At 38.5% G+C, this 22640-nt stretch overlaps 2 protein-coding genes across 9 annotated transcripts in view; one reads left to right on the top strand and one right to left on the bottom strand.

Moving 5' to 3' along the window:
* The window catches only part of PARN (poly(A)-specific ribonuclease), a 45786-nt gene extending 33163 nt beyond the window's left edge, over nucleotides 1–12623 (bottom strand). Inside the window, exons 1-15 of one of the 3 annotated variants that reach the window (XM_053957751.1) lie at nucleotides 12558–12623; nucleotides 12195–12272; nucleotides 11247–11326; nucleotides 10826–10893; nucleotides 10650–10731; nucleotides 9927–9987; nucleotides 9104–9269; nucleotides 8825–8890; nucleotides 8031–8069; nucleotides 6209–6251; nucleotides 5499–5579; nucleotides 3629–3685; nucleotides 2696–2773; nucleotides 1594–1637; nucleotides 1074–1116 (exon numbers count right to left, since the gene is read on the bottom strand). In XM_053957751.1, coding sequence (XP_053813726.1) covers nucleotides 1074–1116; nucleotides 1594–1637; nucleotides 2696–2773; nucleotides 3629–3685; nucleotides 5499–5579; nucleotides 6209–6251; nucleotides 8031–8069; nucleotides 8825–8890; nucleotides 9104–9269; nucleotides 9927–9987; nucleotides 10650–10731; nucleotides 10826–10893; nucleotides 11247–11326; nucleotides 12195–12272; nucleotides 12558–12576 — 1005 coding nt within the window. In that variant the 5' untranslated portion in view covers nucleotides 12577–12623. The remainder of the gene's footprint in view (nucleotides 1–1073; nucleotides 1117–1593; nucleotides 1638–2695; nucleotides 2774–3628; nucleotides 3686–5498; nucleotides 5580–6208; nucleotides 6252–8030; nucleotides 8070–8824; nucleotides 8891–9103; nucleotides 9270–9926; nucleotides 9988–10649; nucleotides 10732–10825; nucleotides 10894–11246; nucleotides 11327–12194; nucleotides 12273–12557) is intronic. The other 2 variants (XM_053957753.1, XM_053957752.1) reach the window with 2 other exon arrangements.
* A 77-nt stretch (nucleotides 12624–12700) lies between these two features.
* On the top strand, nucleotides 12701–22233 carry BFAR (bifunctional apoptosis regulator). Of its 6 annotated transcripts, none has more exons than XM_053957846.1 (8): nucleotides 12701–13179; nucleotides 16527–16804; nucleotides 17633–17831; nucleotides 18170–18339; nucleotides 18954–19098; nucleotides 19355–19525; nucleotides 19982–20184; nucleotides 21065–22233. In XM_053957846.1, the coding sequence occupies exons 2-8, from the start codon at nucleotides 16539–16541 to the stop codon at nucleotides 21255–21257; spliced, it is 1347 nt and encodes a 448-aa protein (XP_053813821.1). In that variant the 5' UTR covers nucleotides 12701–13179; nucleotides 16527–16538; the 3' UTR covers nucleotides 21258–22233. The 6 variants fall into 6 exon arrangements, with proteins under 6 accessions (XP_053813821.1, XP_053813822.1, XP_053813824.1 ...); XM_053957847.1 differs by having other exon boundaries at nucleotides 16474–16804; XM_053957849.1 differs by lacking the exon at nucleotides 12701–13179 and adding an exon at nucleotides 15123–15335.
* Nucleotides 22234–22640: the final 407 nt, after the last annotated feature.

Genomic DNA, 22640 nt, shown 5'->3' with positions numbered 1-22640 from the left:
AAAGCAAAACATCTCACAAAATCTTTCTTAAAGTTGTCTGAGATCTATGAGGACCAGATTTCCTTTGGTTCTCAATCAAGCTTAGCTGTTTACACTCATCGAGTCTGCAGACTGAAAAGTTATCAAGAACTAAGTACAAAGAACAAGCTCAAATGATGCATTAACTTGGCATCCCAAAGTAGGGTTTCATAACAACAGGCTAAAAACCCAAGCATCTGCTGTAGACTTACAAATATCAACATAGCTGTACCAAACATAAAACTTGTGGAGGTTTCTTACTTTTCAGAATGCCAAAGCCTCTGTTCTTACCACAGCAGTGTGCAACACAAACCTGACAATACCTACAAGCGTATTTAATAGTGCTTCTTTGAGCAATGCTCTGGAGTCACAGAGCTATGCACAAAGGGAGATGCTGCTTCCTCAGCATGTTTTTTAATTAATTCCAGGGCATGTGGGAAAACAGGAGATTATGAACACTTATCTCAATACTTATTTAGAGGAATAAAACTCATGCTGTAAGAGATTTTAAGAGAAACTTGTATTTTTTTCCTCCTGCTGACTACCCGCTGAGCAAAGGCCACAAGAGAACCTAAAGCTAATAAGCATTTTTCCAGACAAATCTAAGTTCAGCATTCACAGTACTCTAAGGCTTTGAATATACAAGAAGCCTCCAGATCCTATTTGTTCATGAACAGCACTTTTTTTATCTCCTGAGGGGACATGCTACTTAACAAGAAGAAAATAATCTACTTTATATTAAGAAAATATTATTTAAGAAAATAATCATACTTTACCTAGCAAAAACTCTACATATTTTGGAATCCAAAGCTGCTAAGTTACCATAAAACTTCAAACAAAAGTGACAGAAGTCACTAGTAGTGAAGTAAAAATTTGCATTCTACAAATTCTGTAAGTTTAGATAACGGGTAAAGAAAAATCATTCTTCTACAATAAAAGGAGCATCACAGAAGATATTATTAGACATCTTTCTCTACAAAGAAGTATCATTTGTTTCAATACACATATATTAATGCAATTTTGTATCTTCAAATCTTTCTATAATATTAACTTACCTTAAAAGGTTGTGTACTTGCCATCAGTTTAGTATCCAGTAACCTAGAAACAAAATAAGAGCTAAATAGAAGAAACAGAAGAATGCCCATTTTGCCAAAAAATGTTTTAGTGTATTAGCTGGGAAACAGCAGATACACCCTACTGAAAATTACTGTTGGATTTGGAACAGCCAAAACATTCCTTGGCTTTGTTCAGCATGAGAAAGGACAGCAACCAAGGAACAGCAAAAGATGCAAACAACTAGTAGCAAATAAATCTTGTTCCAAATAAAGTGTAGATTCAAAACACCAAACATCATGCCAAACCCAGGGGAATAGCAAGGGTGCATCTTTTGCCAAGAAGTGAACCAACAGCACTGCTTTTCTGAAAAAAGCTGCTCAAAATTATTTTAAAAATTGTATTTATCTAACTTGATCCCAATTTCTTTTCCAGTAACAGCTAGAGTACAGGGCTAGGACAAAAACCATGAGCTTGCTACAACTATACTGAAATGGTTGAAAGTTTGAACTAAGAACTTACCGGGGAAAGACACATGATGTTACTTCCTTGAACTCACTTAGGTCCTAATTTAACATTAAACCGGAAGATAAAATAAAATCCAAGTCAGTGAACTGTTTACAGTCTCGGGAGGACAGAGAGCAGTAGTTACAATTATCCAAACAGCCTCTAAAAGTGAGCTACAGTAACTGAATTCTCACTGTAAGAGATGCATTTGTCAGCATTACCATAGACACCACCTGCAATTACACACAACTACACACTACGTGTTTCTGATTTGTCTGTCATTAGTAATAAAACATTCTCTCACTGCCAACACCTTATCCTATTTTATACCCTAGGTTACTTCTGATTCCAGCCCAGCTAACATTTCTTAAGTGCTCCCAGCATTTTGTATTTCAATGTAGTGACTGCCTACAGGTTTAGATCTGCCAAGGGTCAAAAATACAGGAACTACTGACAATTGCTTACATTCCAACTTTCTAACTGGTCCCAAACTTCTTTTTCCCATCCTATGATCAAGTCTTTCCCCAAACACCCACAAGCCCTTTAAGACTGCCAGTAACAGTGTCATGTGAGCCATCCTTCCAATGAGACCTTTGGCTTCCTCAGACAATGTTTTTGGTGCCAACATACTCCTTAGTTTAACTGAATTGTCCAGTCATGAACTGTTAGACAGCCCTGCTGCAGTCAAAGTGTGCTCCCTCCAATTATTCTGACATTATACTTCTTCACCTCAGTGAACATCATCCTGCTACAAAACTGCTCATCATTTTAGAAAGTGTTCTATATTCTTTAAAAACACACATTCCCATTTTGTAAACTACAATAACACGTCAGTCAGTTAAATATACCTGACATAAGCAAAAAACACAATTCTACCATCTGATTTGAACATTTTAAAAATGCAAAGGAGAACAATCCAACTAAACCTTCTACATAAATATTTATGACAATAAGGCAGTAGCCTAGAAGTACCAAACAGATTTTTTAAAAATACTTGTCTACACTTGTTCACAGGCTGACCAATTCTTCCATTCAGAAGAAAGTGTGGAGATAATACTAAAAGACAAATGCATTAAGGCATTTATTTCATCATCTGAACACTCAAAAGATTACTCACATCAGGTAGGGGGCAATAGAACTGATGTATGGTGTGCATAACATCCAGCAGCATGTTGTGCCCAATAACAAGCTTGCCCTGTGAAATAACATTAAATGTCTGTCACATTTCCAGTCCTGGCCATGGCAAAGGCCCATGGAAAACCCCTATCCCAGATGCCAGCCAAGGGCACATGGGAACAAGTACACATCAAACCTCCCCGTTTGCTCTCTGCCTGCCCCACATACTCCTTCATTCTCTCGGAGCAGCCACTCCTTTTTCCTCTACTCCCACCCATTTATCACAGGCTTTCACAGCAGCTTCGTATGTGGAGAAGACGCACTAGAACAGCTACTTGCAACTTGGTTTCCAAATGTAATCTATTTAAGATTGAAGTCAAGGCGTTTCTCAGTCCATTACCTTTCAATTTACTTATGCAACAACACACAACGTAATCCTTATGGTTATAACATACAATAGCTATTAAGGGCATGGTCTGGCTTCTCACCAGAAAGGTGCAGAACCTTTCATGACAGATGTTATACAAGCAACCTCCTTCAAAAAGTTCAAGCAGTTTTTTAAATGTTAACTTTGATTCATTTGACATGATAACAGCCCTTCTTTGACAGCCTTTAACTGCCAAGAAAAAAAAAGGAAAAAAAAACTCCGCAATCTTTTCAGAACAGGGAAAAAAAAATCACCAAAGCTTATTTACATAAGAGCCCTAAGAAATTGCTATTCTTGACTCTTACAGGAAGATTCTTCACTCCATTCTTTAGTTTGAGCTTACTTAACCTACTACACTCAACCATTGTAAAACATGAAACAACATAAACTTAAAATGTCACTTTAACTTCTATTTCATCTTCTCCTCCAAAATGTAACAACAAAAGAATCCTTTCTTTGAATTATTTTTTCTTACAAACAAAGGTAGGTTAAAAATCACTAACTTACAGAATTAGCAATGGCATGAACAACTCTGGAAAATCCTACAGCATCATTCAATTCTTCCTGTAAGCAAAGATTCTTACATTAGTGAGACATAAAAACAAATACTGCCACAACTGTACCTGCAAACTGCCAGATGCCCCCAGTTTGCCCCAAACTGTTTCTCAGATATAGCCAAGAACAGACCATGAAGGAAATGTCAATATTTCGAAGACACAAGAGGTTAAAGCAGGATGCCACTCACAGAATTTCCATTTCACATGTAGTTTCTAGTTCACTGTCAAGTAGGATGAGTCACAAGCTGCTGTCCTGGGATGCCCCTGGCCAGAAGCCAAGCAGCCCTTTGCTCACTCCCCTCACCCAAAATTCAAAGACAGACAATAAGATTTGAGGATAAGGATAATAAGAGCCCATCTCCTCCAGCTTCCTTGCTTTTGAGGGAGGGTGGGAGGGAAAGCCTTGACATTGTGCAAGTGCTGTTGAGCAGCAGACAAAACACATGGATGGTATCACTAGTGTTTTAGCCACAAAGCAAAGCACAGCAAAATACAGGCTGCTAGAAAGAAGGGTAACTTCACCCCAACCAGGGCAGTATCAACTGCAGTCCATTCATTGTCAGCACATGATCTCCAACAGTGCTCAGCAGCTGACATGCTGCAAACAGCTCAGAAGGTATTAAAATTAACCTACATATTTTCAGCTGTACTTTTGACATATATTGGTACATATACAACAGGTTGAATCCTGATAGTCACTCATATTAAATCAGGCCGTACTTTTATGCTAACAGAGATTGAGGAAGAAACATTCTTCATTATTTATATAAACAAAACCAAGGAGAAACATTAAAATGTGCGACTCACATTATGTAACACTGTAGTTGTATAAACTGACTTTTGATTAAATTGGGGGGTTCTGACTACAGCACAAACTGTTCTGTAACAGATTTTTCTTTTTCAGGTCTAGGGAAGCAATTTCTGCCTTGTGTTATCTGTCTTTATTCAACCAGAACTAAAATTCAATAAAAATATTCACTGTTCCTTTAATTCAGCTCTGAATGCTGCTAGTTTGAGAAATAAAACCCCCACTAAAAAAACTTCAGAAAACCCTACTGTAGTAGTAAATAGTTCCTGACCTGCCTTCTGGAAAAAGAGATGTCACATTAGTTAATGTCCCTTTAGATATCTCTTTCCCTCTTAAAAGGCTTTCTGCATCGAAGTATTATCCGCTCCACCCAAACTGATTTTATCTTGATATATGAAAGCACAAACCACAAGAATTTGATCAGGAACTCCCACAATTCAAGTCTTCTGACCTCCTAAAATTTGCATCACTCAGTAAGCAAAATATAAATCTAATAAACAGTGAGAGTGTCTGAATACACCAGGTGTGACCAGGTTGTTACCACAGCAGTAGTGGACAGTGTGGCTCTACTGAGAAATGGCACATTCATTGTACAGGACACTAACCCAGATAACCACGAGCAAGCAAGCTTTGTAAGAGAAGGGGACACTGTGAATCCAAACCATGTAACAACTTGCTCAAGAATTTCTGCAAGAAACTATGTTTCTTCTGACTTGGCCACACTTCTGTGAGAGTGGAGATTCACATAAGGAGGTGGTCACTGCTCCAGAATACTCATTCACTATTCCACAAATTCTGATTTTTAAAAAGTTTTTAGAGTGCCTTGCAACTCTTTTTGCTCTGTTGCAAAGTCTAAGTTTGTGGTAGAATTTAGAAAATCAAATTCAGCCAGCCACAGCAAACCAAAGGGAAACAATACCGAACCTTATCCCACATTTTTGCATTGCTGAGTGATGTTGGAGATTCTCACACTTCCTCTCTCACATAAGCTAATGGAATTGAATTTATTTACCTGTTCTTTTGCTTGTTTCTGCTGCTCTCTTCTTTTTCGTTCCTCTTCATCTACCTTAGTAATAACAATATATCTCTCCTTCTATAACAAAAGATGTATAGTTTGAGGAATCACTCTGTAAATTTACAGAAACTTGTAGCAACCTTAAATCTGAACTTCTCATTGTAAAGAAAACTGTCATACCTCAGCAGCAGTTACCTGGCAACACAGCTGTTTCTATTGTGGGCACCACATTATCACCTACTCCCAGAAGCCTATTTTAGAAAGGTGTATTTGCTTCATCCACTAAACCTCATTTTTCCTAAACCTGGTTTCTACTTCTCAAAAAATATTATCAGCATTTCCTTGTAAATAGTTTGTTTCAAATACCTTTTGAAGCAGAGATCTATGCTGGGAAGTGAGGACACAGCACAAGATGCTGATTTTCCTCTAAGATCACAACCTGCTTTTCACTAATACTGAACACCACATCCACTGTATTTTAACATCTTTTAGTATCTGTTTAAAAAGTAATATTAAGCAACACAAATACATGCCCACACTCCATATGTTGGTCAGATAGAAACTAGTTTACTGTATTCAATTTAAAATGCTTTGAATTTGCATAAGAAAGCTCAAGTTCGATCTAAAAATCAGGAGAGATGGTGAAACTGAGAAACACAATTTCCTTTCAACAAACAAATGTTAGAGGCAGTTACAGGCCTAGTTACCTTATCTGACTCCAGAGTTTCCACGTGGATTCCTTTTGGATACCTACATCAAAACAAATGAAAAGTAAATATTAATAGCTATTCACTTGATGTTTAGCATAGTGAAACCACAACAGTAATTTAATAATTTCATGTTTCATAATTTCTGTAAGTCTTAGGTGTAAAAGAATTACTACAAGTTTCTTTTTAATTTTAATAATGCAAAATTTGAAGCAATAGGCTAGTTTAATTGGCCTCCTTACATTACCTAACAGAAATTGGCACTTACATAATTTCCCACACTATTGTTGTGGAACCTGTAATTTCTTATTTTGGTGATATTAAGTAAACATCATCTAGATATTTCATCACAATCTAGAATCTCTGCTTTCAAGAAATCCAAAACAAGAATGCTCTCATTTACTTGCAACCCCAAGACAGCTTCTTTAAAGACTGCATCTCTTTAATACATCACTTATTTGAGGACTTATTAACAACCCTGAACTTTCTGCTACCAGTAGATTTTAGTAGGAATTATTAACTCAAATGTCATCACCTCTGCAACAGGGTTGCATCACACCACTACAACCACATTTAATTTCCAAAATAACACCACACACAGAGCCATAGAGCATCACGCTGATAGCAAAGTAAGAGAATATTGCCTTTTCCTCCTTAACCAGCAGCAATTACTCTCATAATCTCATTATAATAAATTAACTACAACTCTGCAACCACTTCAGAACCAGCAAGTTTCCTTACTCTCTAGCTACTCCTAAAATTAGTACTGGAGAGCACACTCCAAACACTGTTGTGTCCTTTCCACCCTGACTCCTCACACAGTTTTGAGCCTCCATCTCACTTGCCAAGCATGCCACAAACCTTGGATGCACAAGAGAATACTTCAATAGGGAAAACGACCTGTGAAGAGGTCAGGACACAAGGGCAATCAATAACTTCATTCTTCTGCTTTAATTAGCCCCACACAGCTTGGCTTTCTCTCTCCAATACACACACAGGGTACACAGCTGTTCTCATTAAAAAAACACAACTCAAGAACACATTCTCCCATCCACTCAAAGAAGATGCAAGGATAAGTGTCAGACTTTAAGCATAAAACTACATGCTACAGGAAGCTATAGATATGTTTAAAAAATGACACTGAAAAATGGTTGAAAACACGTCTGCTTTTTTTCAGATTAGTTCTTGAGCTCACTTCTTGAGATTCCATTTTCTAGAGAGAAGCTTTATTTTATCTGCTTCCAGTGTAAGTAACAGAATGCCAGATTCAGTGCTGCAACACTGAATTAACTAAACATACAAAAAAAGACTTGCATATTTTTCACATCTTACCACTGCAGTCAGAACAGTGAAAATCTTATTCTAAAGCCTTGGAGTTTCTCCCAAGGCCTTAAGAGATCTATTTAGGCAATATACTAAGTTATCAGAAGGGTTTATGCTTGGCATTCAACAGAAAACTATAACCATACCAGTACCTACTATAGAACTGCTATTTTTTCAGGTAAAGCCCACAATCTGTATAAGCACATGCACTTTCTGCTCACTAAAAACCTAGCACGCTGCATTTGTTACATAATTCTAGGCTGCACTGTTCTATTCAAAGATTTTACATAGGATAAAACAAATACTAAGCGTTAATATCTAAATTAATTATCACAAAAAATTTAATGTAATTAATCTTCAAAACATTATAGAAGCCTTCTTTTAAAGGGAAAAATAAAGTCTAAATTAATCATTCCAAGGTTAAGTAGATACATCTTACCCAGATTTCTTATCGAAAGTACTAAAAATATACAGTAAGGCAGTATTACCAGTAACTTACTTCCAGCTCAAGGTCTGATAAATTAATTTCCTTTGAAATCTAAAACCAAAAGACAATCATGTTACTAATAATCCTTTTACAGAGTGTCTCCTAGGAATGATTTCCAGTTTAAGCTGACTCAACATGTTCATTTGTAGAAAGATTTTAAAAGCAAGAGTCACTGCTAGCAGAACTGAAGGCTAGGAAGAGATTTACTGAATTCGGATGTTCAGCTGCCAAACTGTAATGGCATTTACACCATGCTTTAAAGTTACCCACATATCTTCTCATCAGAGTGTATTCATGATCACCCAATACAGATACAGTGATGGTACCTTATCCCCAGCTTCACCATGTTCTGCTATTTCTAAATTAATTTTTAAAAAAAATTTTACAACAATCATATTCTCCAAATACCTAGTTTCCAAAGCTAAATAGATTTTTCGGAAAGAAACCTACTAAAAACAGTCACACACTGCCAACTGTGAACAACCAATAGCACAATAGATTCAAAAAGTTTCTTTATAAAGTGCATCTCCAAGGCTTCTGGATCACTTCAGCAGTAACAAAAGGCAGCTCACACATACAAGATATTTCTTGGTTATACTTAAATATTTTGCCAAAATATTTTGTAACAGTGAAGAAGTTACAGCTTAAAATAAAACACACGTATACATCACCACATTTTCTCAACATTCAAAAATTAGTCAAATGTAGATTCTGCTAGTTAACCCAAATATTCTTCTCTGTCACTCCCCTAATTCTACATGAACAACTAAAAAAAAATTAGAAGAAATGCAATTTCAAAAACTGACCCTGTACATGGCTCCAGTTCCAAACTTTCACTTTCTTCATTCTTTAGTAAGTCTTCTATCTGTTCCCTGGAAGAAACAGATTATTTGCTTCTATATCTACTGTTTTATTTTTTGGAAGTTTACAGCTCTCTCCAAAAGACAAGAAAATGCTTCATAACAAAAAAGAGCAGCATTTTACGAACAGTGAATTAATAGAAATGGCTTCAACATGTGAAGATATCACTACTGTTCACATTTTAGTTTTAACAACATCAGAGGATATTAAACAGTGTTACTTACACTACTTTCTCTACAAATTTTTTCTGATCTTCAGGAATTGTTACAGGGCACTTTGTGGAATTAGGAGAAATGTATGACAGAGATCCTGCACCATTGGCTTGAGAACGTTTTTCATCATACTGTTCCCTTAGCTGTCTCTCTTCTTCCTGATTTAAATATGGAATTCCTAACAAAAAAAAGTAAAAGCTCATCATAATTAGAGACTAATTAGGGATGCATAGGGATTCAAGCATTTGCCTCTGTTACACCCCTGCAGGCTGAAAGCAAACCTTTCCCTTTCAGTGATCTGCTGTAGATGTGTGTGTCTGTCCAGCCTCCCAGCACGTGCCAGGTGAGCTGGTACCACTGCACTACAGAGCCTCCTCTGCACAAAGCATGAGCCCCAGCACTGCAGAGCTGCAGGTCACAACCACAAAAGTACTGAGCACTGCTCTCCTTGCTCTGTGCATCACCAATAACAGACTGCAGCAGCCCCACTCACAGTGCACTGGGATCCCTTTCCTAGGCATTCCTACTGATGTATTACATAGCTCCACACCTCATTATTCTCTATTCACGCTTTGCCTCTGTACAAAAAAAAAAAAAACAACCAAGCTCTCATGTTAGTGGGAATTCTGCTCTGCTGAACTATGCAATGAATTCTTGGAAAGGGAGTTACCATCAGCACAGCAGTAGATTGGATAAGAATAATTCAAGAACTTCATTACGTGTTAAGACAGTATCATGGATGGCAGCCTTTTTTCTTTTGCAGAAAACAATGAAAGGTGTCATCATAAATTTTGCAGACATTAAAAGAAATTGAAAACAATCCAAAACAACTCACCATTGCGAAAAACTTTATTAAAATCAAATCCTTGGTTTGCTAAAAAATCTATACTTGAACTCTGCAACAAGAGAAAAAGGCTTTACAATTGGCAAAAGTAGCTGCGGCATCAAATAAGTTATTTTCACGCTTTTTAAGACATTATACAAAGTCCAAAGCCAAGAACAACCAAGTTTGTGACCCTAAAGAAACCTCTGAGAGTTTAGGCTATGCTACTTTTCTGACTGATTTCAACTTCCAAAAGGTAGAACCACCATGAATATGGTAAGGGATAAAGATGAAAGAACAAACTATATGGAGAGAGGAAACCAAGGAAAGCAAAATGTAGTTCAGGAGAACAAATCTGAGACCAGAAAAATGTTGGCAATAGCCTAGGAAGCAGTGAAAGCAAGATAAGCAGATGAGAATAAAGGATTAAAAAAGCAATGAATCTAGAAGTTCAATGAGAAAGGGGAAAAAATAGAATCATCTTGCCAAGTGTGGAACATTATCCCAAATTGCAGAAATCACACATATCACACACTGTAATGCATAACAAGATTTAAAAACTGAAGTCAAGGATCTTCCCTGAAAGCTCCCATTTTTGGGATTGTTCTTAAATGATGCTTATTTATTTTATAAGGAAAAGAACCCAACCCAGAAACTTACATTTTTCTACCTTTTAAGCTGAGGTTTGTTAAGGTATACCTTAACCAAATAAAATTAAACTGTTTTTCTACTAACCTGACAGACAAACTTGACATCAGGTGAATTTCTGTTAAAGGGTTTTGGGAAAATATAGAAATTAAATGACTTCATTATATACCTGTAGAAAAGATGAGTTACATGTCAATACAGCTTATCAGTATTACTTTAAAAAATCCTCAATTAAGAAAACAAGAAATAAGAGAATAACATACTTTTCTTCTGTCTCATCATATTTAAAAGTGCAAAGGCCAAACTGAAAGAGCAAAAAATCCATGGAATGCTGGAAAGGAAAGGAAAATTTTGCATGAGAATAAAACATGCACACATTTAAAGATTACTAGGTTGCATCCACATATGATTTCTCTCCATTTCATAATTAAGTAAAGTGAATCTTCTTAACCAATGTTCGTTTCGCTGGTAATTTTAAAGTAAACACACCAGAGTTCTGCTAGTTTTTATCCCCATTTAATCATCTTACTATTGGCCCAAGATGACTTTAATATGCACTTCCATTCCACAAAGAGACAAGAACTGAGGGAAGTTCCATCTCTCTTCCCTTCTGTTGGTCACACAAACGAAATGCTGCACCAAGAGCAGCTTCAGATTTCATTTTAGTCTATGTAAACACTTTACCTTTTTAAGTTTCTGATACCTTTCTTCTGGAGTGTCAAAGCCATTTGTTAATGCACTAACTGAAGGCCCATCACTGATCCCTGAAAAAGGAGAGCATATTTTACCTGGGGTAAGATTTTCAAAATTAACCACAGCAAACAAATGCAACACCTGGCAATTTGAGAAAAATGCTTTCACTTAATGTATGTATTACAATTATTTAATTTGAGAAAAATACTACTGCAATAAGCCACTCATTTTAATAGTGGTGTTCTAGAAGTAAAGCTCTTCTGCAAAAGCTCTGTCGTTCTGGCTCCTATTCAACATGTCAGTAGCAGGCCAAGACCTACCAGTACCCTAATGTAAATGGACTTTACAACACAATACAGGAACAAAGGCAAACTAAAAATGGGAAGAGTATTGCCCAGAGATTTATTGAATAACTTAGTCACCTTAAGCAATATACAACAACTGTACTTCCACAAACACCACATGTAACAAAACCTAGTCTCATCAGTGAACTGAAATGTGCATCCCAAAAGCCAAGTGCCTACTAAAGCATCTCTCTGCTGCACATACCCTCACGGTTTCACAAGCACACGCGTTCTTAGCACTGCCTTTCCCTGTCCAAACACTTGCAGGATCGCCCTCACTTATCCCAGTCCATTGCTTTCATGGCACATATAACACCTTCTGTTTTTTTTTACCTTGAGTTGCAACAACTATCAGTTGTCATGTTGAAAGATTACTGTGGGAGCACAAGCAGCATAAGCATGGCACGTATCTATGACCAAAGCCTTGCTATCACACATGTAACAAGTGGTTTAATAACTTTGTGGAAGCCTCAGCTTTAGCTTTTTCAAGCCAACTCTGAGATACATCACAGGAACGAACTCGGGCACCGAGGTCAAACCACCCCCCCTCAGAGACTGCCAACAGTTCACAATGACAAAAGAGGTGCAACTGTACCTGAAAACTCTCCATCGATGGCCAGGAAGTCCGACTCTTCAATGGCTTCATACACTTTATTTAGGTTATCCTTAAAGTCTGCGGGTAAAGGGTTAAAACACACTTCAGACTACAAACGACATCCTTCAGCAGCCCGGCGCCCCTCGGGCGGGCAGGGCCTGCCCGCCGCCCCCTCAGCCTCGGGGCCGCGCCTCCCCGCTCAGGACTGCGCCTCATGGGTGAGCGGGGGAATGGGGACCCCTTCGCCATGAAGGAGAGGCTGAGGCCGGAACGGCCGCCAGCCCAGGGCCGGGACGCCGGGACACCGAGACAGCTTAGCGCCAGCGGCGCAGAGCTCAGAACGCAGGGTGGGTGGTCACTCACTGCTCCTGATCACCTCCATCCCGCGCCCCCGCCCGCCGAGCTCGGCCCGGCACCGCCCGGCACCGCCCGCCGCCGCCGCCGAGCGCTTCCGGGGCCGCCCCGCGCGCCGCACGTGAGCGCGCACGTGAGCGCGGAGCCGCCGCCATTTCCTACCGGGGCGGAGCCCTCAGGGCCGCACCGCCCTGTTCGCCCGCGGGCTCGGCGCCGCCGGCCTTGAACGGTGCCTTCAGCAGCCTGCCGTGTGCTCTGAGCGGGCCGCAGGACCCGAGTGGTGCAGCAGGGCTGCCGGGGGGAAGGAAGTCTTACACCAGCCGCGGTTCTCTGGGGTGTGGTGAAATGTCATGGATGTGGACTTCCCCCTGAAAGCCAGAAATACGTAACTAGCAGCAGCAAGGAAGAAGGCATGGGACTCTTCCTAGGAGACACCGGGAGGATGGTGGAGAACTGCTAGCGACGATGCCTTAAGGATGATAATTCTAGGGAAAGTGGAGGTCTTGCCGTATTACAGAAGGAGCGTCTTCCTGTTAGGAGCGACATTTTGACAGCCCGCTGTAGAAGAGCAGCGCGCAGCAGGATGGGCCCGCAGCAGCGCTGTGCCAGGCAGAGCTGCCCCGGAGAGAAGGTGCTGCACAGGGCAGGAGCTGTGGGCACGGGCGGCAGAAAGTTCAGAGCTTGTGCTGCAGGGCTGGAATTCACAGGGCTCATAAAGTATCTTTTCCCGAATTCCAGCAGAATGAAAACAGATGGAAAATTGTCCACAAATTGTTGGGCGTAATTTCTGCATACAGAAAGGGATAAATAATTATGCAGGATGTAGTGGAGAGAGCTTTTAAAGATTCTTCAATATTAAGCTTTGCCTTTTTAGTATAAGCAATTTATTCAACAGACATTCCCAGCAAATCATCTAGTATGATTAAATGGCTCCCAGTGAGATGTTAGTTAAAATGGCAGAGATGTTTTTATTTTGCAGTAAATTGGCTGAAGCCTAAAATTTTCATGTTACTCCTCAGTTTTTTAAGACGCATTTCTGCACTTTCTAGTTAAAGTGCTCATGACACTTAAAAGTGGTTCATGGCTGTTTTAGAAGCCTGACATTTTCCCACAAGTAGCTGACAATCTGGGAACTCTTTGCTTCCCTCACCCACAAAATAAACTGCAAGTCAAACAGTAAGGTACTGTAATTAAGTACTTCAATAGGAGTTGAAGTACTATGTCTTACAGATTAGACATTTTTTACTACAACATTTATGGTTATGTAAGCAGAAGGTGCACTAAAAAGTGTGAGAGGGCAATACAAGCAGTTAGAGATTCCATTGCTTTTTGTATGTCAAAGGTTTTTATAAACTGGAACAGAAAGGCCATGTTTTCACATCATTCAAGTCTGCTGCACAGACTATCAAACACTTGTATGCTCTTTCACTTTACTGAACGTTGAATGTGAAACTAAGTGAAAAGACAAGTAGTAAAAAACTATATTCTAGAACAAGTATTCTGGGCCACATTTTCACCTTGCATACCAAGGTAGATCTAGATGCACTTCCTCAGATCTAGAAGAGGTTGAATTCTTTCATGCTAGAGTAGTTTAAAGATCTGCTGATTGGTTCTCTGGGAAAAAAAACTGGATAATGTGAGAGAGAAAACAATGAGAGACTATTTTCTTTCTTGAAATAGGCTGGAATAATTAACTGAAATGTCATTTGAAGTGGACTTGTAGTTTGTATCAAACTGAAACAAAATCTTAAAATGTTACTGTGTTGAACAGTTGAAAAAATACATCTCAGAGGTACACTTTAAAAATTCACAATATCAATTTCTGGGAATTATCAAATTCACAGTATCAATGATCTGGGATCATTGAGTCCCATCTGTGGCACTCAGTGCTGTGTCCAGTCCTTAAACGCCTCCAGGGATAGTGATTCCACCACCTCCCTGTGCAGCCCATTCCAGTGTCTGATCACCCTTTCCTAATGCCCAACCTAAACCTGCCCTGGTGCAGAGTAAAGCTTAAGTCCTGTCACTTATTCCCTGGGAGAAGAGGCCCATCCCCACCAGGCTACAGCCTCCTGTCAGGGTGTTGTAGAGAGTGAATCAAATACTTCTGGACTAGTCAAAAAGAATTTCAGTAAGGGAACAGAGACTGATAGAAGCAATTGTGCGTGTGTGGAGAGATAGACTCTTATGTGGTAAGAATAGTCTCTGTGCAGATACATTAGCACTGCAATCAAACTAGCACCTGAAAATCTTACTTACTTCTAAGAGTACACCTCAAATATTTACTGTAAAATCAACCTTGAATAGTTTCTGCGAAGGAAGGCTATCTGGCTGCGTACTGTACAGTAAGCAAGCGTACCTCAGTTCTCACGAATACAGAAGTGTGTGCGTTCCCAGAAATGGGAGTGTAGCAGTGCTCGTGTCCGGTGATTTTAAACGCTTGAAAGAAAAAGGCGAGCGGCTGCGGTGCTGGCCAGCGACTGCGCTGGGGGAGGAGCCGCGCTGCCGCCGTGCTCGCGGGGCGGAAGCGGCGGGGCGGGCCCGGCCCCTCCTCGGCCCGGGGCTGCAGCCGGGGCGCCGCGGGGCCCGAGCGTGCTGCAGGGCATCGGCCCGCGGCCGGCCCGCTCCGGCAGTGCTGTGCCGCAGGAAGCTGGAGCTGGGAAGAGACAGGAGAGGAGCTAGGAATCATCCTGCTGCTGGCTCTTACTTGGTGCTGGAGCTGGGAAGAGACACGAGAGGAGCTAGGAATCATCCTGCTGCTGGCTCTTACTTGGTGCTGATTGAGCGGTGAAATATTTTTCCTGTATTTTTCACAGAAATCTTCATGCCTCTGGCTTTCAGGAAAACTAGAAGAATGTTTTTAGGTGCAAAATCTTGTCTATATTTTTCCTCTTACAAGTACTGTTTCGGGTTTTAGAAAGCCAACAGTCTGTGCTTTGCCATGGAAATACAGGTTAGGAAGTTTAAGGGTTCTAATTTCATCATCGGTTTCTGTTTTTGAACTTGTGCTTTTTTTCATCATTTCTGTTCTTCATCTGCTTGTGTGCTTACCTCTTCGTGCTTGAGCTGGATGGCAAGTTGGTAAGTTAGTAAGCAGGAGCCACAAGGTGGATAGTGTAATCATATTTTGGTTTGGTGGTGTCTGAGGAGAAAATTTTCTAGTTCTTGGTGTCTTCTAACATATCATGAGTGAATGATCTGGATCGGTGTTTTTCTTAAGAAACTATATACTGCTGTCTAAGAGAATGGAGTAGGAACATCAAGTAAATATATTTTTTGTAAGCTTGTAAGCCATTTTAAACTCTTATCTGTGTATTTTCTGTAATACTAACAAAGTACAAGTAAAGTTAATGTGGAGTTTAGACCTTTGCTGAGAAGGTGTGCAGATCAATCCCTTATGATTCTGAAGCATATGACTTGGTGGATCAAACTTTTATTTTTTTTTTAACATTCCCCAGCAATGTCTAGCATTGACCTCTGTTAGTAATGTTTTAGTCCATATAGTTGGAAAGAAGAGGGATGAAGTAAATTTGATCATTATGTTATACTGGTATTTTATTTTTGTATGCTCTGATGATACTTTTTAATTATATTTTCTTTGACTGGTTTCTTTTACTAATACCTTGATTAAAGCTACTGTCAGAAGTCATGTAAATCATAGAGAATTATTTTGTTTCACTTTCATGTGTTTTATAACACAGGAAAAGAAAGCATAGGGAGATTGAGCCTAGCTGTTTACTAGAATCTGGTTTTGATTGTAGTTGGCAATGAATATATTGTTGAAATAGTAGATCATGTTTCATTTTGGGGAGGGCTGAGTTACTTAAAAAATTTAAAACCATCCATGTCAAAAGCCGTGCAATGATAAATCACATTGCTTACAATTCTAAACTTCTATAGTAGCTGTTTTCATGTTGCTTTGCAGAAGTAGTGCCTTATCTGGTTTGAAGATTTAAGAGAGCTTTCGGTTTGTTTAAGGCATAAAGGAAAATGGAAGAAGGTGAGACTTTACGAGGGGAAACAAAGAGGGCAGAGGTTGAAGCGTGTTCTACTCCTGGCCTGGGTCGGCAGATATCAGTCAGTGAATTCCTCTGCCACTGCTGCTACGACATTCTGATCAATCCCACCACCCTGAACTGTGGGCACAGCTTCTGTAGGCACTGCTTGGCCTTGTGGTGGGTATCGTCCAAGAAGAATGAATGCCCTGAATGCAGAGAAAAATGGGAAGGATTCCCCAAAGTCAACATCCTCCTCAGGTGAGTGAACTATTTTGTGAATGTCTTTTTTACATAAATGAAAACACAGAAATTAGCTGTCTGGTTTCTTGAGTTTGCTGCAGATATTCTTAGATAATTGGTAATCTGAACTGTCACAAAGAAATTTAAATCCCAAAGACTTTCAGCTTGCGCTTGTCATGAACTGTTCAAGCACATGGAATTAAGGATGGGTTAGTTTGTTTTGTTTTGAGGGAAGAGGTTTGTTTAGGGGGAGGGCTTTCCCCCCTTTCTACATTTTTTGGGAGATGGCAGGCAGGATCCTCAGTCTTCTAATATAGCTAGTTGTTTTCTAATAATTCTAAGTTAGATTGATCTTGGATAACTGTGTAGTAATTTCTGTAATAGGAATTATTTATTGGAAGAAGTGTGATCATATTGCAGAACAAAGCTAAAAACATCTACTTGCAGTCTTGAATTACTCACAGGTTGTTTTGTTAATAATACTTTATCTGGGGTTAATAATGTTTAAATAAATAGATGGTAGGATTGATGGTAGATTTTTATGTTATCTTTTGTTTAGCATTTTTTAATAATTGAGGCTTGCCAGTGGCACACAGAATTCTAATTTTATATAAGAAATAACTTGGTAGTTATGTGGTATTTTAGCTTTAGAAGCTAAGGAAAATGTTGTTTGGCAGTGATTGATAAAATCCTAAGTTTACTAAGCTTTAATAACTATTTTTTTTCTTGTTTTTAAAGATCACAGTCTTTAGTAAAGGCTGGAAAACAAAAATCCAAAAATTACTCCCTTTTCTGAATATTAAGCCTCAGTGGTTTCAGTACCATGACAAATCTTTTTCCTCTTAGGGATGTTATTGAAAAGCTGTTTTCTGATGCCATTGAACAAAGAAAAGAAGATATTCAACAGAACAGTGATGTAGCACGCAGCTTAGCAACTTTCCAAAAGCATGGGAATGACCAGATGCCTACAGTTCCAAACACAGGAAGAATTAATCCTCGAGGAGGGTTTTTCTCAGGTGTTCTGACAGCTTTAACTTGTGTAGCAGTAAGTTTCATCTGGTTGGTTTTCTCTATTTGCTTCCTTAAGCATGCAATAAATATTCTTAAATGTACATGCACAGAAAAAACATTGTCAGCACAGAAGAGACTCCAGCTGGGCAGAGTAAGTAAAGTGGCCTTCAGAGCTGTCTGTCAGGAACTACAACTGCAGTGTACAGCAAATGGAAGTTACTGGGTAAAACTTCAAAACTCTTTCTTAAAACCTGAATGTTCTAGACTTCCATGAAATGGAAGACTCTACGTGTCAAGCCTCTTATCATGTGTTTGTTTATATCATTCATGTATTTGCTTTGCAAGTAAAGGATCTTTGTAATCTACCTGTAGGTAGTTCTACTTGGCTATCACTGGAGTAGTAGAGAATTTGAAGATGATCTTCTTGTCCACAAGCCTGTCGCCAAGTGGACTGCTGAGGAAGTGATACTCTGGCTGGAGCAGCTGGGCCCGTGGACTTCACATTACAAAGAAAAATTTTTACTGGAGAAAGTAAATGGAAGGTGAGAGGCCTGGTGGTCTATTATGTGATTGGACTGCTGACAGATTCTTTAGGGATGGCTTATTGTGAAATGACCATACTGTGTTACATGGATTGTGGGAATATTCTGTTGATGTATCAGAATAAATTTTTATCAGAATAAATTTTAAGTTTTACCAATTTTAATTTTTTAATTTTAATAGTAGATACTTAGTAAGCTACCTGAACATTTTAAAATACTGACAATGCAGACTGAAATGATACCAAGAGTAAAATTCTACTGATGTATTATCCACCCCTTGCACCTTTCCTTTCTTGTGGAAATATGCATGTGCTATATGCATATGTATTCCACCCAAGAGCCATGCTGAAAGCAGGCAAGAGGAAAGTGGAAAAGAAGGAAATTTAAAACCCAGGCTTTGAGATGCAGTTGGCATAGAGCACTTGATATGCAATGTAATGATGATCTTTTAAAGTCCCAAAGTTTGCCAACCCAAAGTATTCTCTCATTCTTTAACCCAAAAGGTGCTACCTTCTATCAGTATCTTACTGTTTCAGTATGCAATTGTGTATTTGTTAGTCATCTTTTTTGGTGAATAGGTACTGTTTACCTTCTTAATTCTTCTGCTTTTGTAGACTGCTCCTAACACTGACTGAAGAGGATTTCACCAAAGAGCCTTACAGTATAGAGAACAGTAACCATAGGAGAGCTATTATGGCAGAACTGGAATGTGTGAAAACTTTAGGTGTTAAACCACCACAGAACCTTTGGGAATACAAGGTAGATTTTATATAAAGTGTGTCATGTCATGTATATTAATTATTTTTAAAATAATACATTTAAAAGAAGATTCTCTTAAAACCAGGAGGGGTGTTAAAGTAGTGGAATTACCTGTGTAAAAACTGCTCAGTTTAATGACCTGTTGTATTTGAAAAACAACCCTTTGAAAAATGATTGTCAGAAGATCTAAGAACTGGCATGTCCCTTTCATTTTATTTTTTTACTGATTGAAACTTAAAAATTTGATACCTTTTAGGCCGTAAACCCAGGAAAATCACTCTTTCTTTTGTATGCATTGAAGAGTTCTCCAAGACTCAGTATGTTATACCTATATTTGTTTGATTATGCAGAAGCTTTCCTACCTTTCATCCACACAATTTGTCCTATGCAAGAAGACAAGTATGAAGATGCTGTCACAAAACTGCTTGTAAGTATTCAAAACATTAAATATGCTACTTGCTTTAGTTATAAGCATTTTAAGACTAGCAGGATAAAAACACATAATGTAATTATTCATCATTTCACCTCTTTACACTATGACTTTAAAAACAACAGACCTACAGAGTACGTGGTTCTTTGATTTTATTGTATGCAATCACTAGTGTTGCAACCATTACCTTTAATAGGATTGATTTTAGGCTTTTAAGACTTTAAATGTGTGAAACTGATTCTTCTGAAGTTCACATGACTACAGAAAGTGACATTCTAATCTAATGGAAATTACTGCATTACAGTATCACTTACTAGCAAGTATAATAAAGATAAATTACTGCTTTCAGTGTATAAAACCCTCAGTTTTTCAACAAAAGACTAGTGGAAATAAACCAGTATTAAGTAAGTTTAATATAAAATTGATTAACAGTCTCTTTATCCTAATTTACAGGACCTTAAAGATCCTTCTTGGAGGCAATGGAGAGAATTCACTGTAAAGTATTTATTTTTGCCATACCAGCTGATAGCTGAATTTGCTTGGGATTGGCTAGATGTGCATTACTGGACATCAAGATTTATAATTGTAAATGCCATGTTGCTCTCTGTTCTGGAATTATTCTCCTTTTGGAGGCTGTGGTCAAGAAGAGAATTGAAGTAAGTCTTTAAAAGCTTGTGGAAGAGGGTAGGAAGTACACGGCCTTTTAAAGAGAAAGTAACAGCCTTAGAATTTCACAGTTGCTCACTGAAATGAGTGTCTAACCCAAACTCTGAGGTTAATAAGAACACGTGAATCTGCATTCCCACATATGCTACTGCTTGCTTTTGAATGCCTTTATTTCTGTGCATGCTTCCAAGGGTTTCTTAGAGGTGGTTTTACTTATCAGATGTAGCAAGTGTGGAAAGAGCAACAAGCATGTTCTTAACCACTGGGAGATATCAAACCTTACCTTGAGAACTGCCTCTTATGGTGCCTGGTATTAGCTGTCAGTTGAGAACTAAATACATCAGAATTTAGTCATGATACAGTGTAGTTATTATGGGATGAGTTCTCGGAATCATAAATAAGTTCAGTTATACTGATACTAGTTTGGATAATTTATCAGAATTTCTGTTTTCTGTTACTACCTCAGTCTTAATTCAAGCCTATTAACACTCATAGTTGGTGTGATCTTTGGAAATGATATGGGAGAAATTCTTGGTTTGGTGTGTACTGGGTTTTCCCTTTGCCAGCCGATAGAAGGCAGAATGAGCCCAGATCAGCACAGGGAGCATGGGACAGCCTGAGGCAGAGCTGTGATGTGGCACTGGAACCTGCTGGGCTTCCGGGTCTGAGTGCACTGACAGAGTACTTCCTCTTTAAATCTGCTACTACTGGGTTTTAGGAAAGTTTTTCCTGGAGTGCAAAATGGTGTTTTTACAGGTACCTGAATAAGAACTAAGTAATTCAAAGCTGTAGCACCTATTAGGTTTTCTTAGAGCTGGGTAAAAACAAACCAGAAAGTTCCTCTAAACCTTTCCATTTCCTTTTTCACAGGACTATTCCTCACAGAATGTGGAGACATTTCTGGAAAGTCTCAACCCAGGGACTTTTTGTTGCCATTTTTTGGCCTTTTATTCCTCAGTTTGTCTGCAATTGTTTGTTTTACTGGGCCTTGTATTTTAACCCAATTATAAACATTGATCTTGTAGTTACAGAGATAAGGCGTCTGGAGACACAAGTGCAGTGATTGGCATTAAGCTGTTTAGCTTCTGAAAATGGACATTTTGAATAAATTTTGCTTTTCTTCTTTATGTATGTGGCAGTGAAAATGGTGGATTATGTTAATTTAAACATATGGAAAAGCTTTAAGGTAAGTTTCTCTTAAACCAGCTGATTCCAAATTGAAGGATGAAGGAAAAAGGAATTTTCTGTTGGGAAAAAAAGCAAATTCCTGTATAGCCATGTAAAACTCATACAGTCATCTCACCCTATCTGTATCAGATAAATTTCTTTATTCTGTCCTGAGCATTCTGTGTATTTTCAAGCCTGCCTTAAAGTCAGTGTCTTCTGCACTGTGATTTCTTTCCTTTTCTTTTCAAACTTAGCATTTCATACCGGCATTGTATTCCTCAACTTCAGTTTGCCAAAGGAATGCCCTTCCTGGATAGGCTTGATGTTGAAAGAACTTCATTTATTTCAGTCTTCTTTACATGTAGCATTGTGATGCCATATACACAGTCTCACAGTAGAGTTTGTTGCAAAATTCCGGCAGTTGAAGGAGGAAAGACTACTTGAATTTTTTTGTGTCTTGGAAAATGTGATAATTGCCATGGAAATTTTTTATTCAGCTCAGACTTCATCAATAGTTCCTTTCATTCTCTCTTCTTGAATTCTGTTGCTAATTCTTAAATTCTTAAATATCTCTTAAAAATAATTATTTTGGAAAAGTGACCTGACACTGGAATTACTTATGGCAATATAATGTATGTATCTATGTCTGTGAGCAAATATTGACTGGAAAGTTATTTGTGTAAGCAGGATTGACATTTGTTAATGTATGTTCCTTTGACTGAATCAAAAGGTAAGATTTTTTCCAAGAACTTTGTCCCCTTGCAGTCTGAGTTGGTTTGTTGTTTTGATTATTTCATTTGTGTCAGTAATGTTAACTAAATTTGCCTATGAATATTTTTCACAATTAAAGATGTCTCTTGAAATCTTCACTATTCCTACAGATAATTTGGGTTTTGATTTTTGTTTGGGTTTTGATTTTTTTTTTTTTTTAATATTGAAGTACATGTCATTAGCTTTGACTTGTGCAAACCTGCTCTTTAGCCCTGCATCTTTGAGTAAGTTGATGTGGGTGAAAGTAGACATAAAACACTCCTGGCTCTACAACTGTTAAAATCTGCAGATACAAAAAAAGTGTATTATTCATCAGTTCAGGGTACTGATTTCTCTTCCCAAAGGGTTAAAAATATCTGTGAAGTGACCCTAGCTGAAACTAGCTTTACATCCTGATGAGGTTTATATACTTCTGAGTTTCATAAACGCTGTGCAGGATCAAACACTTGTGAGAAAGCCAGTTGGTCCCAACAACTTCTGCATTTTTTCATGTTTCTGTTTTGGTGAT

Source organism: Vidua chalybeata, chromosome 16 (assembly GCF_026979565.1).
Source record: "Vidua chalybeata isolate OUT-0048 chromosome 16, bVidCha1 merged haplotype, whole genome shotgun sequence".
Classification (NCBI taxonomy): domain Eukaryota; kingdom Metazoa; phylum Chordata; class Aves; order Passeriformes; family Viduidae; genus Vidua; species Vidua chalybeata.
The sequence above is the reverse complement of the archived record's forward strand: the minus strand, read 5'-3'. Positions and strand labels throughout refer to the sequence as shown.

Bases quoted from the DNA above. Each gene is read 5' to 3' on its own strand.
- BFAR (XM_053957846.1), top strand. From the start codon at position 16,539: ATGGAAGAAGGTGAGACTTTACGAGGGGAAACAAAGAGGGCAGAGGTT. The intron at 19,099-19,354 runs GTAGATTTTATA...GATACCTTTTAG, and splicing joins AGAACCTTTGGGAATACAAG to GCCGTAAACCCAGGAAAATC. The intron at 20,185-21,064 runs GTAAGTCTTTAA...CCTTTTTCACAG, and splicing joins TGGTCAAGAAGAGAATTGAA to GACTATTCCTCACAGAATGT.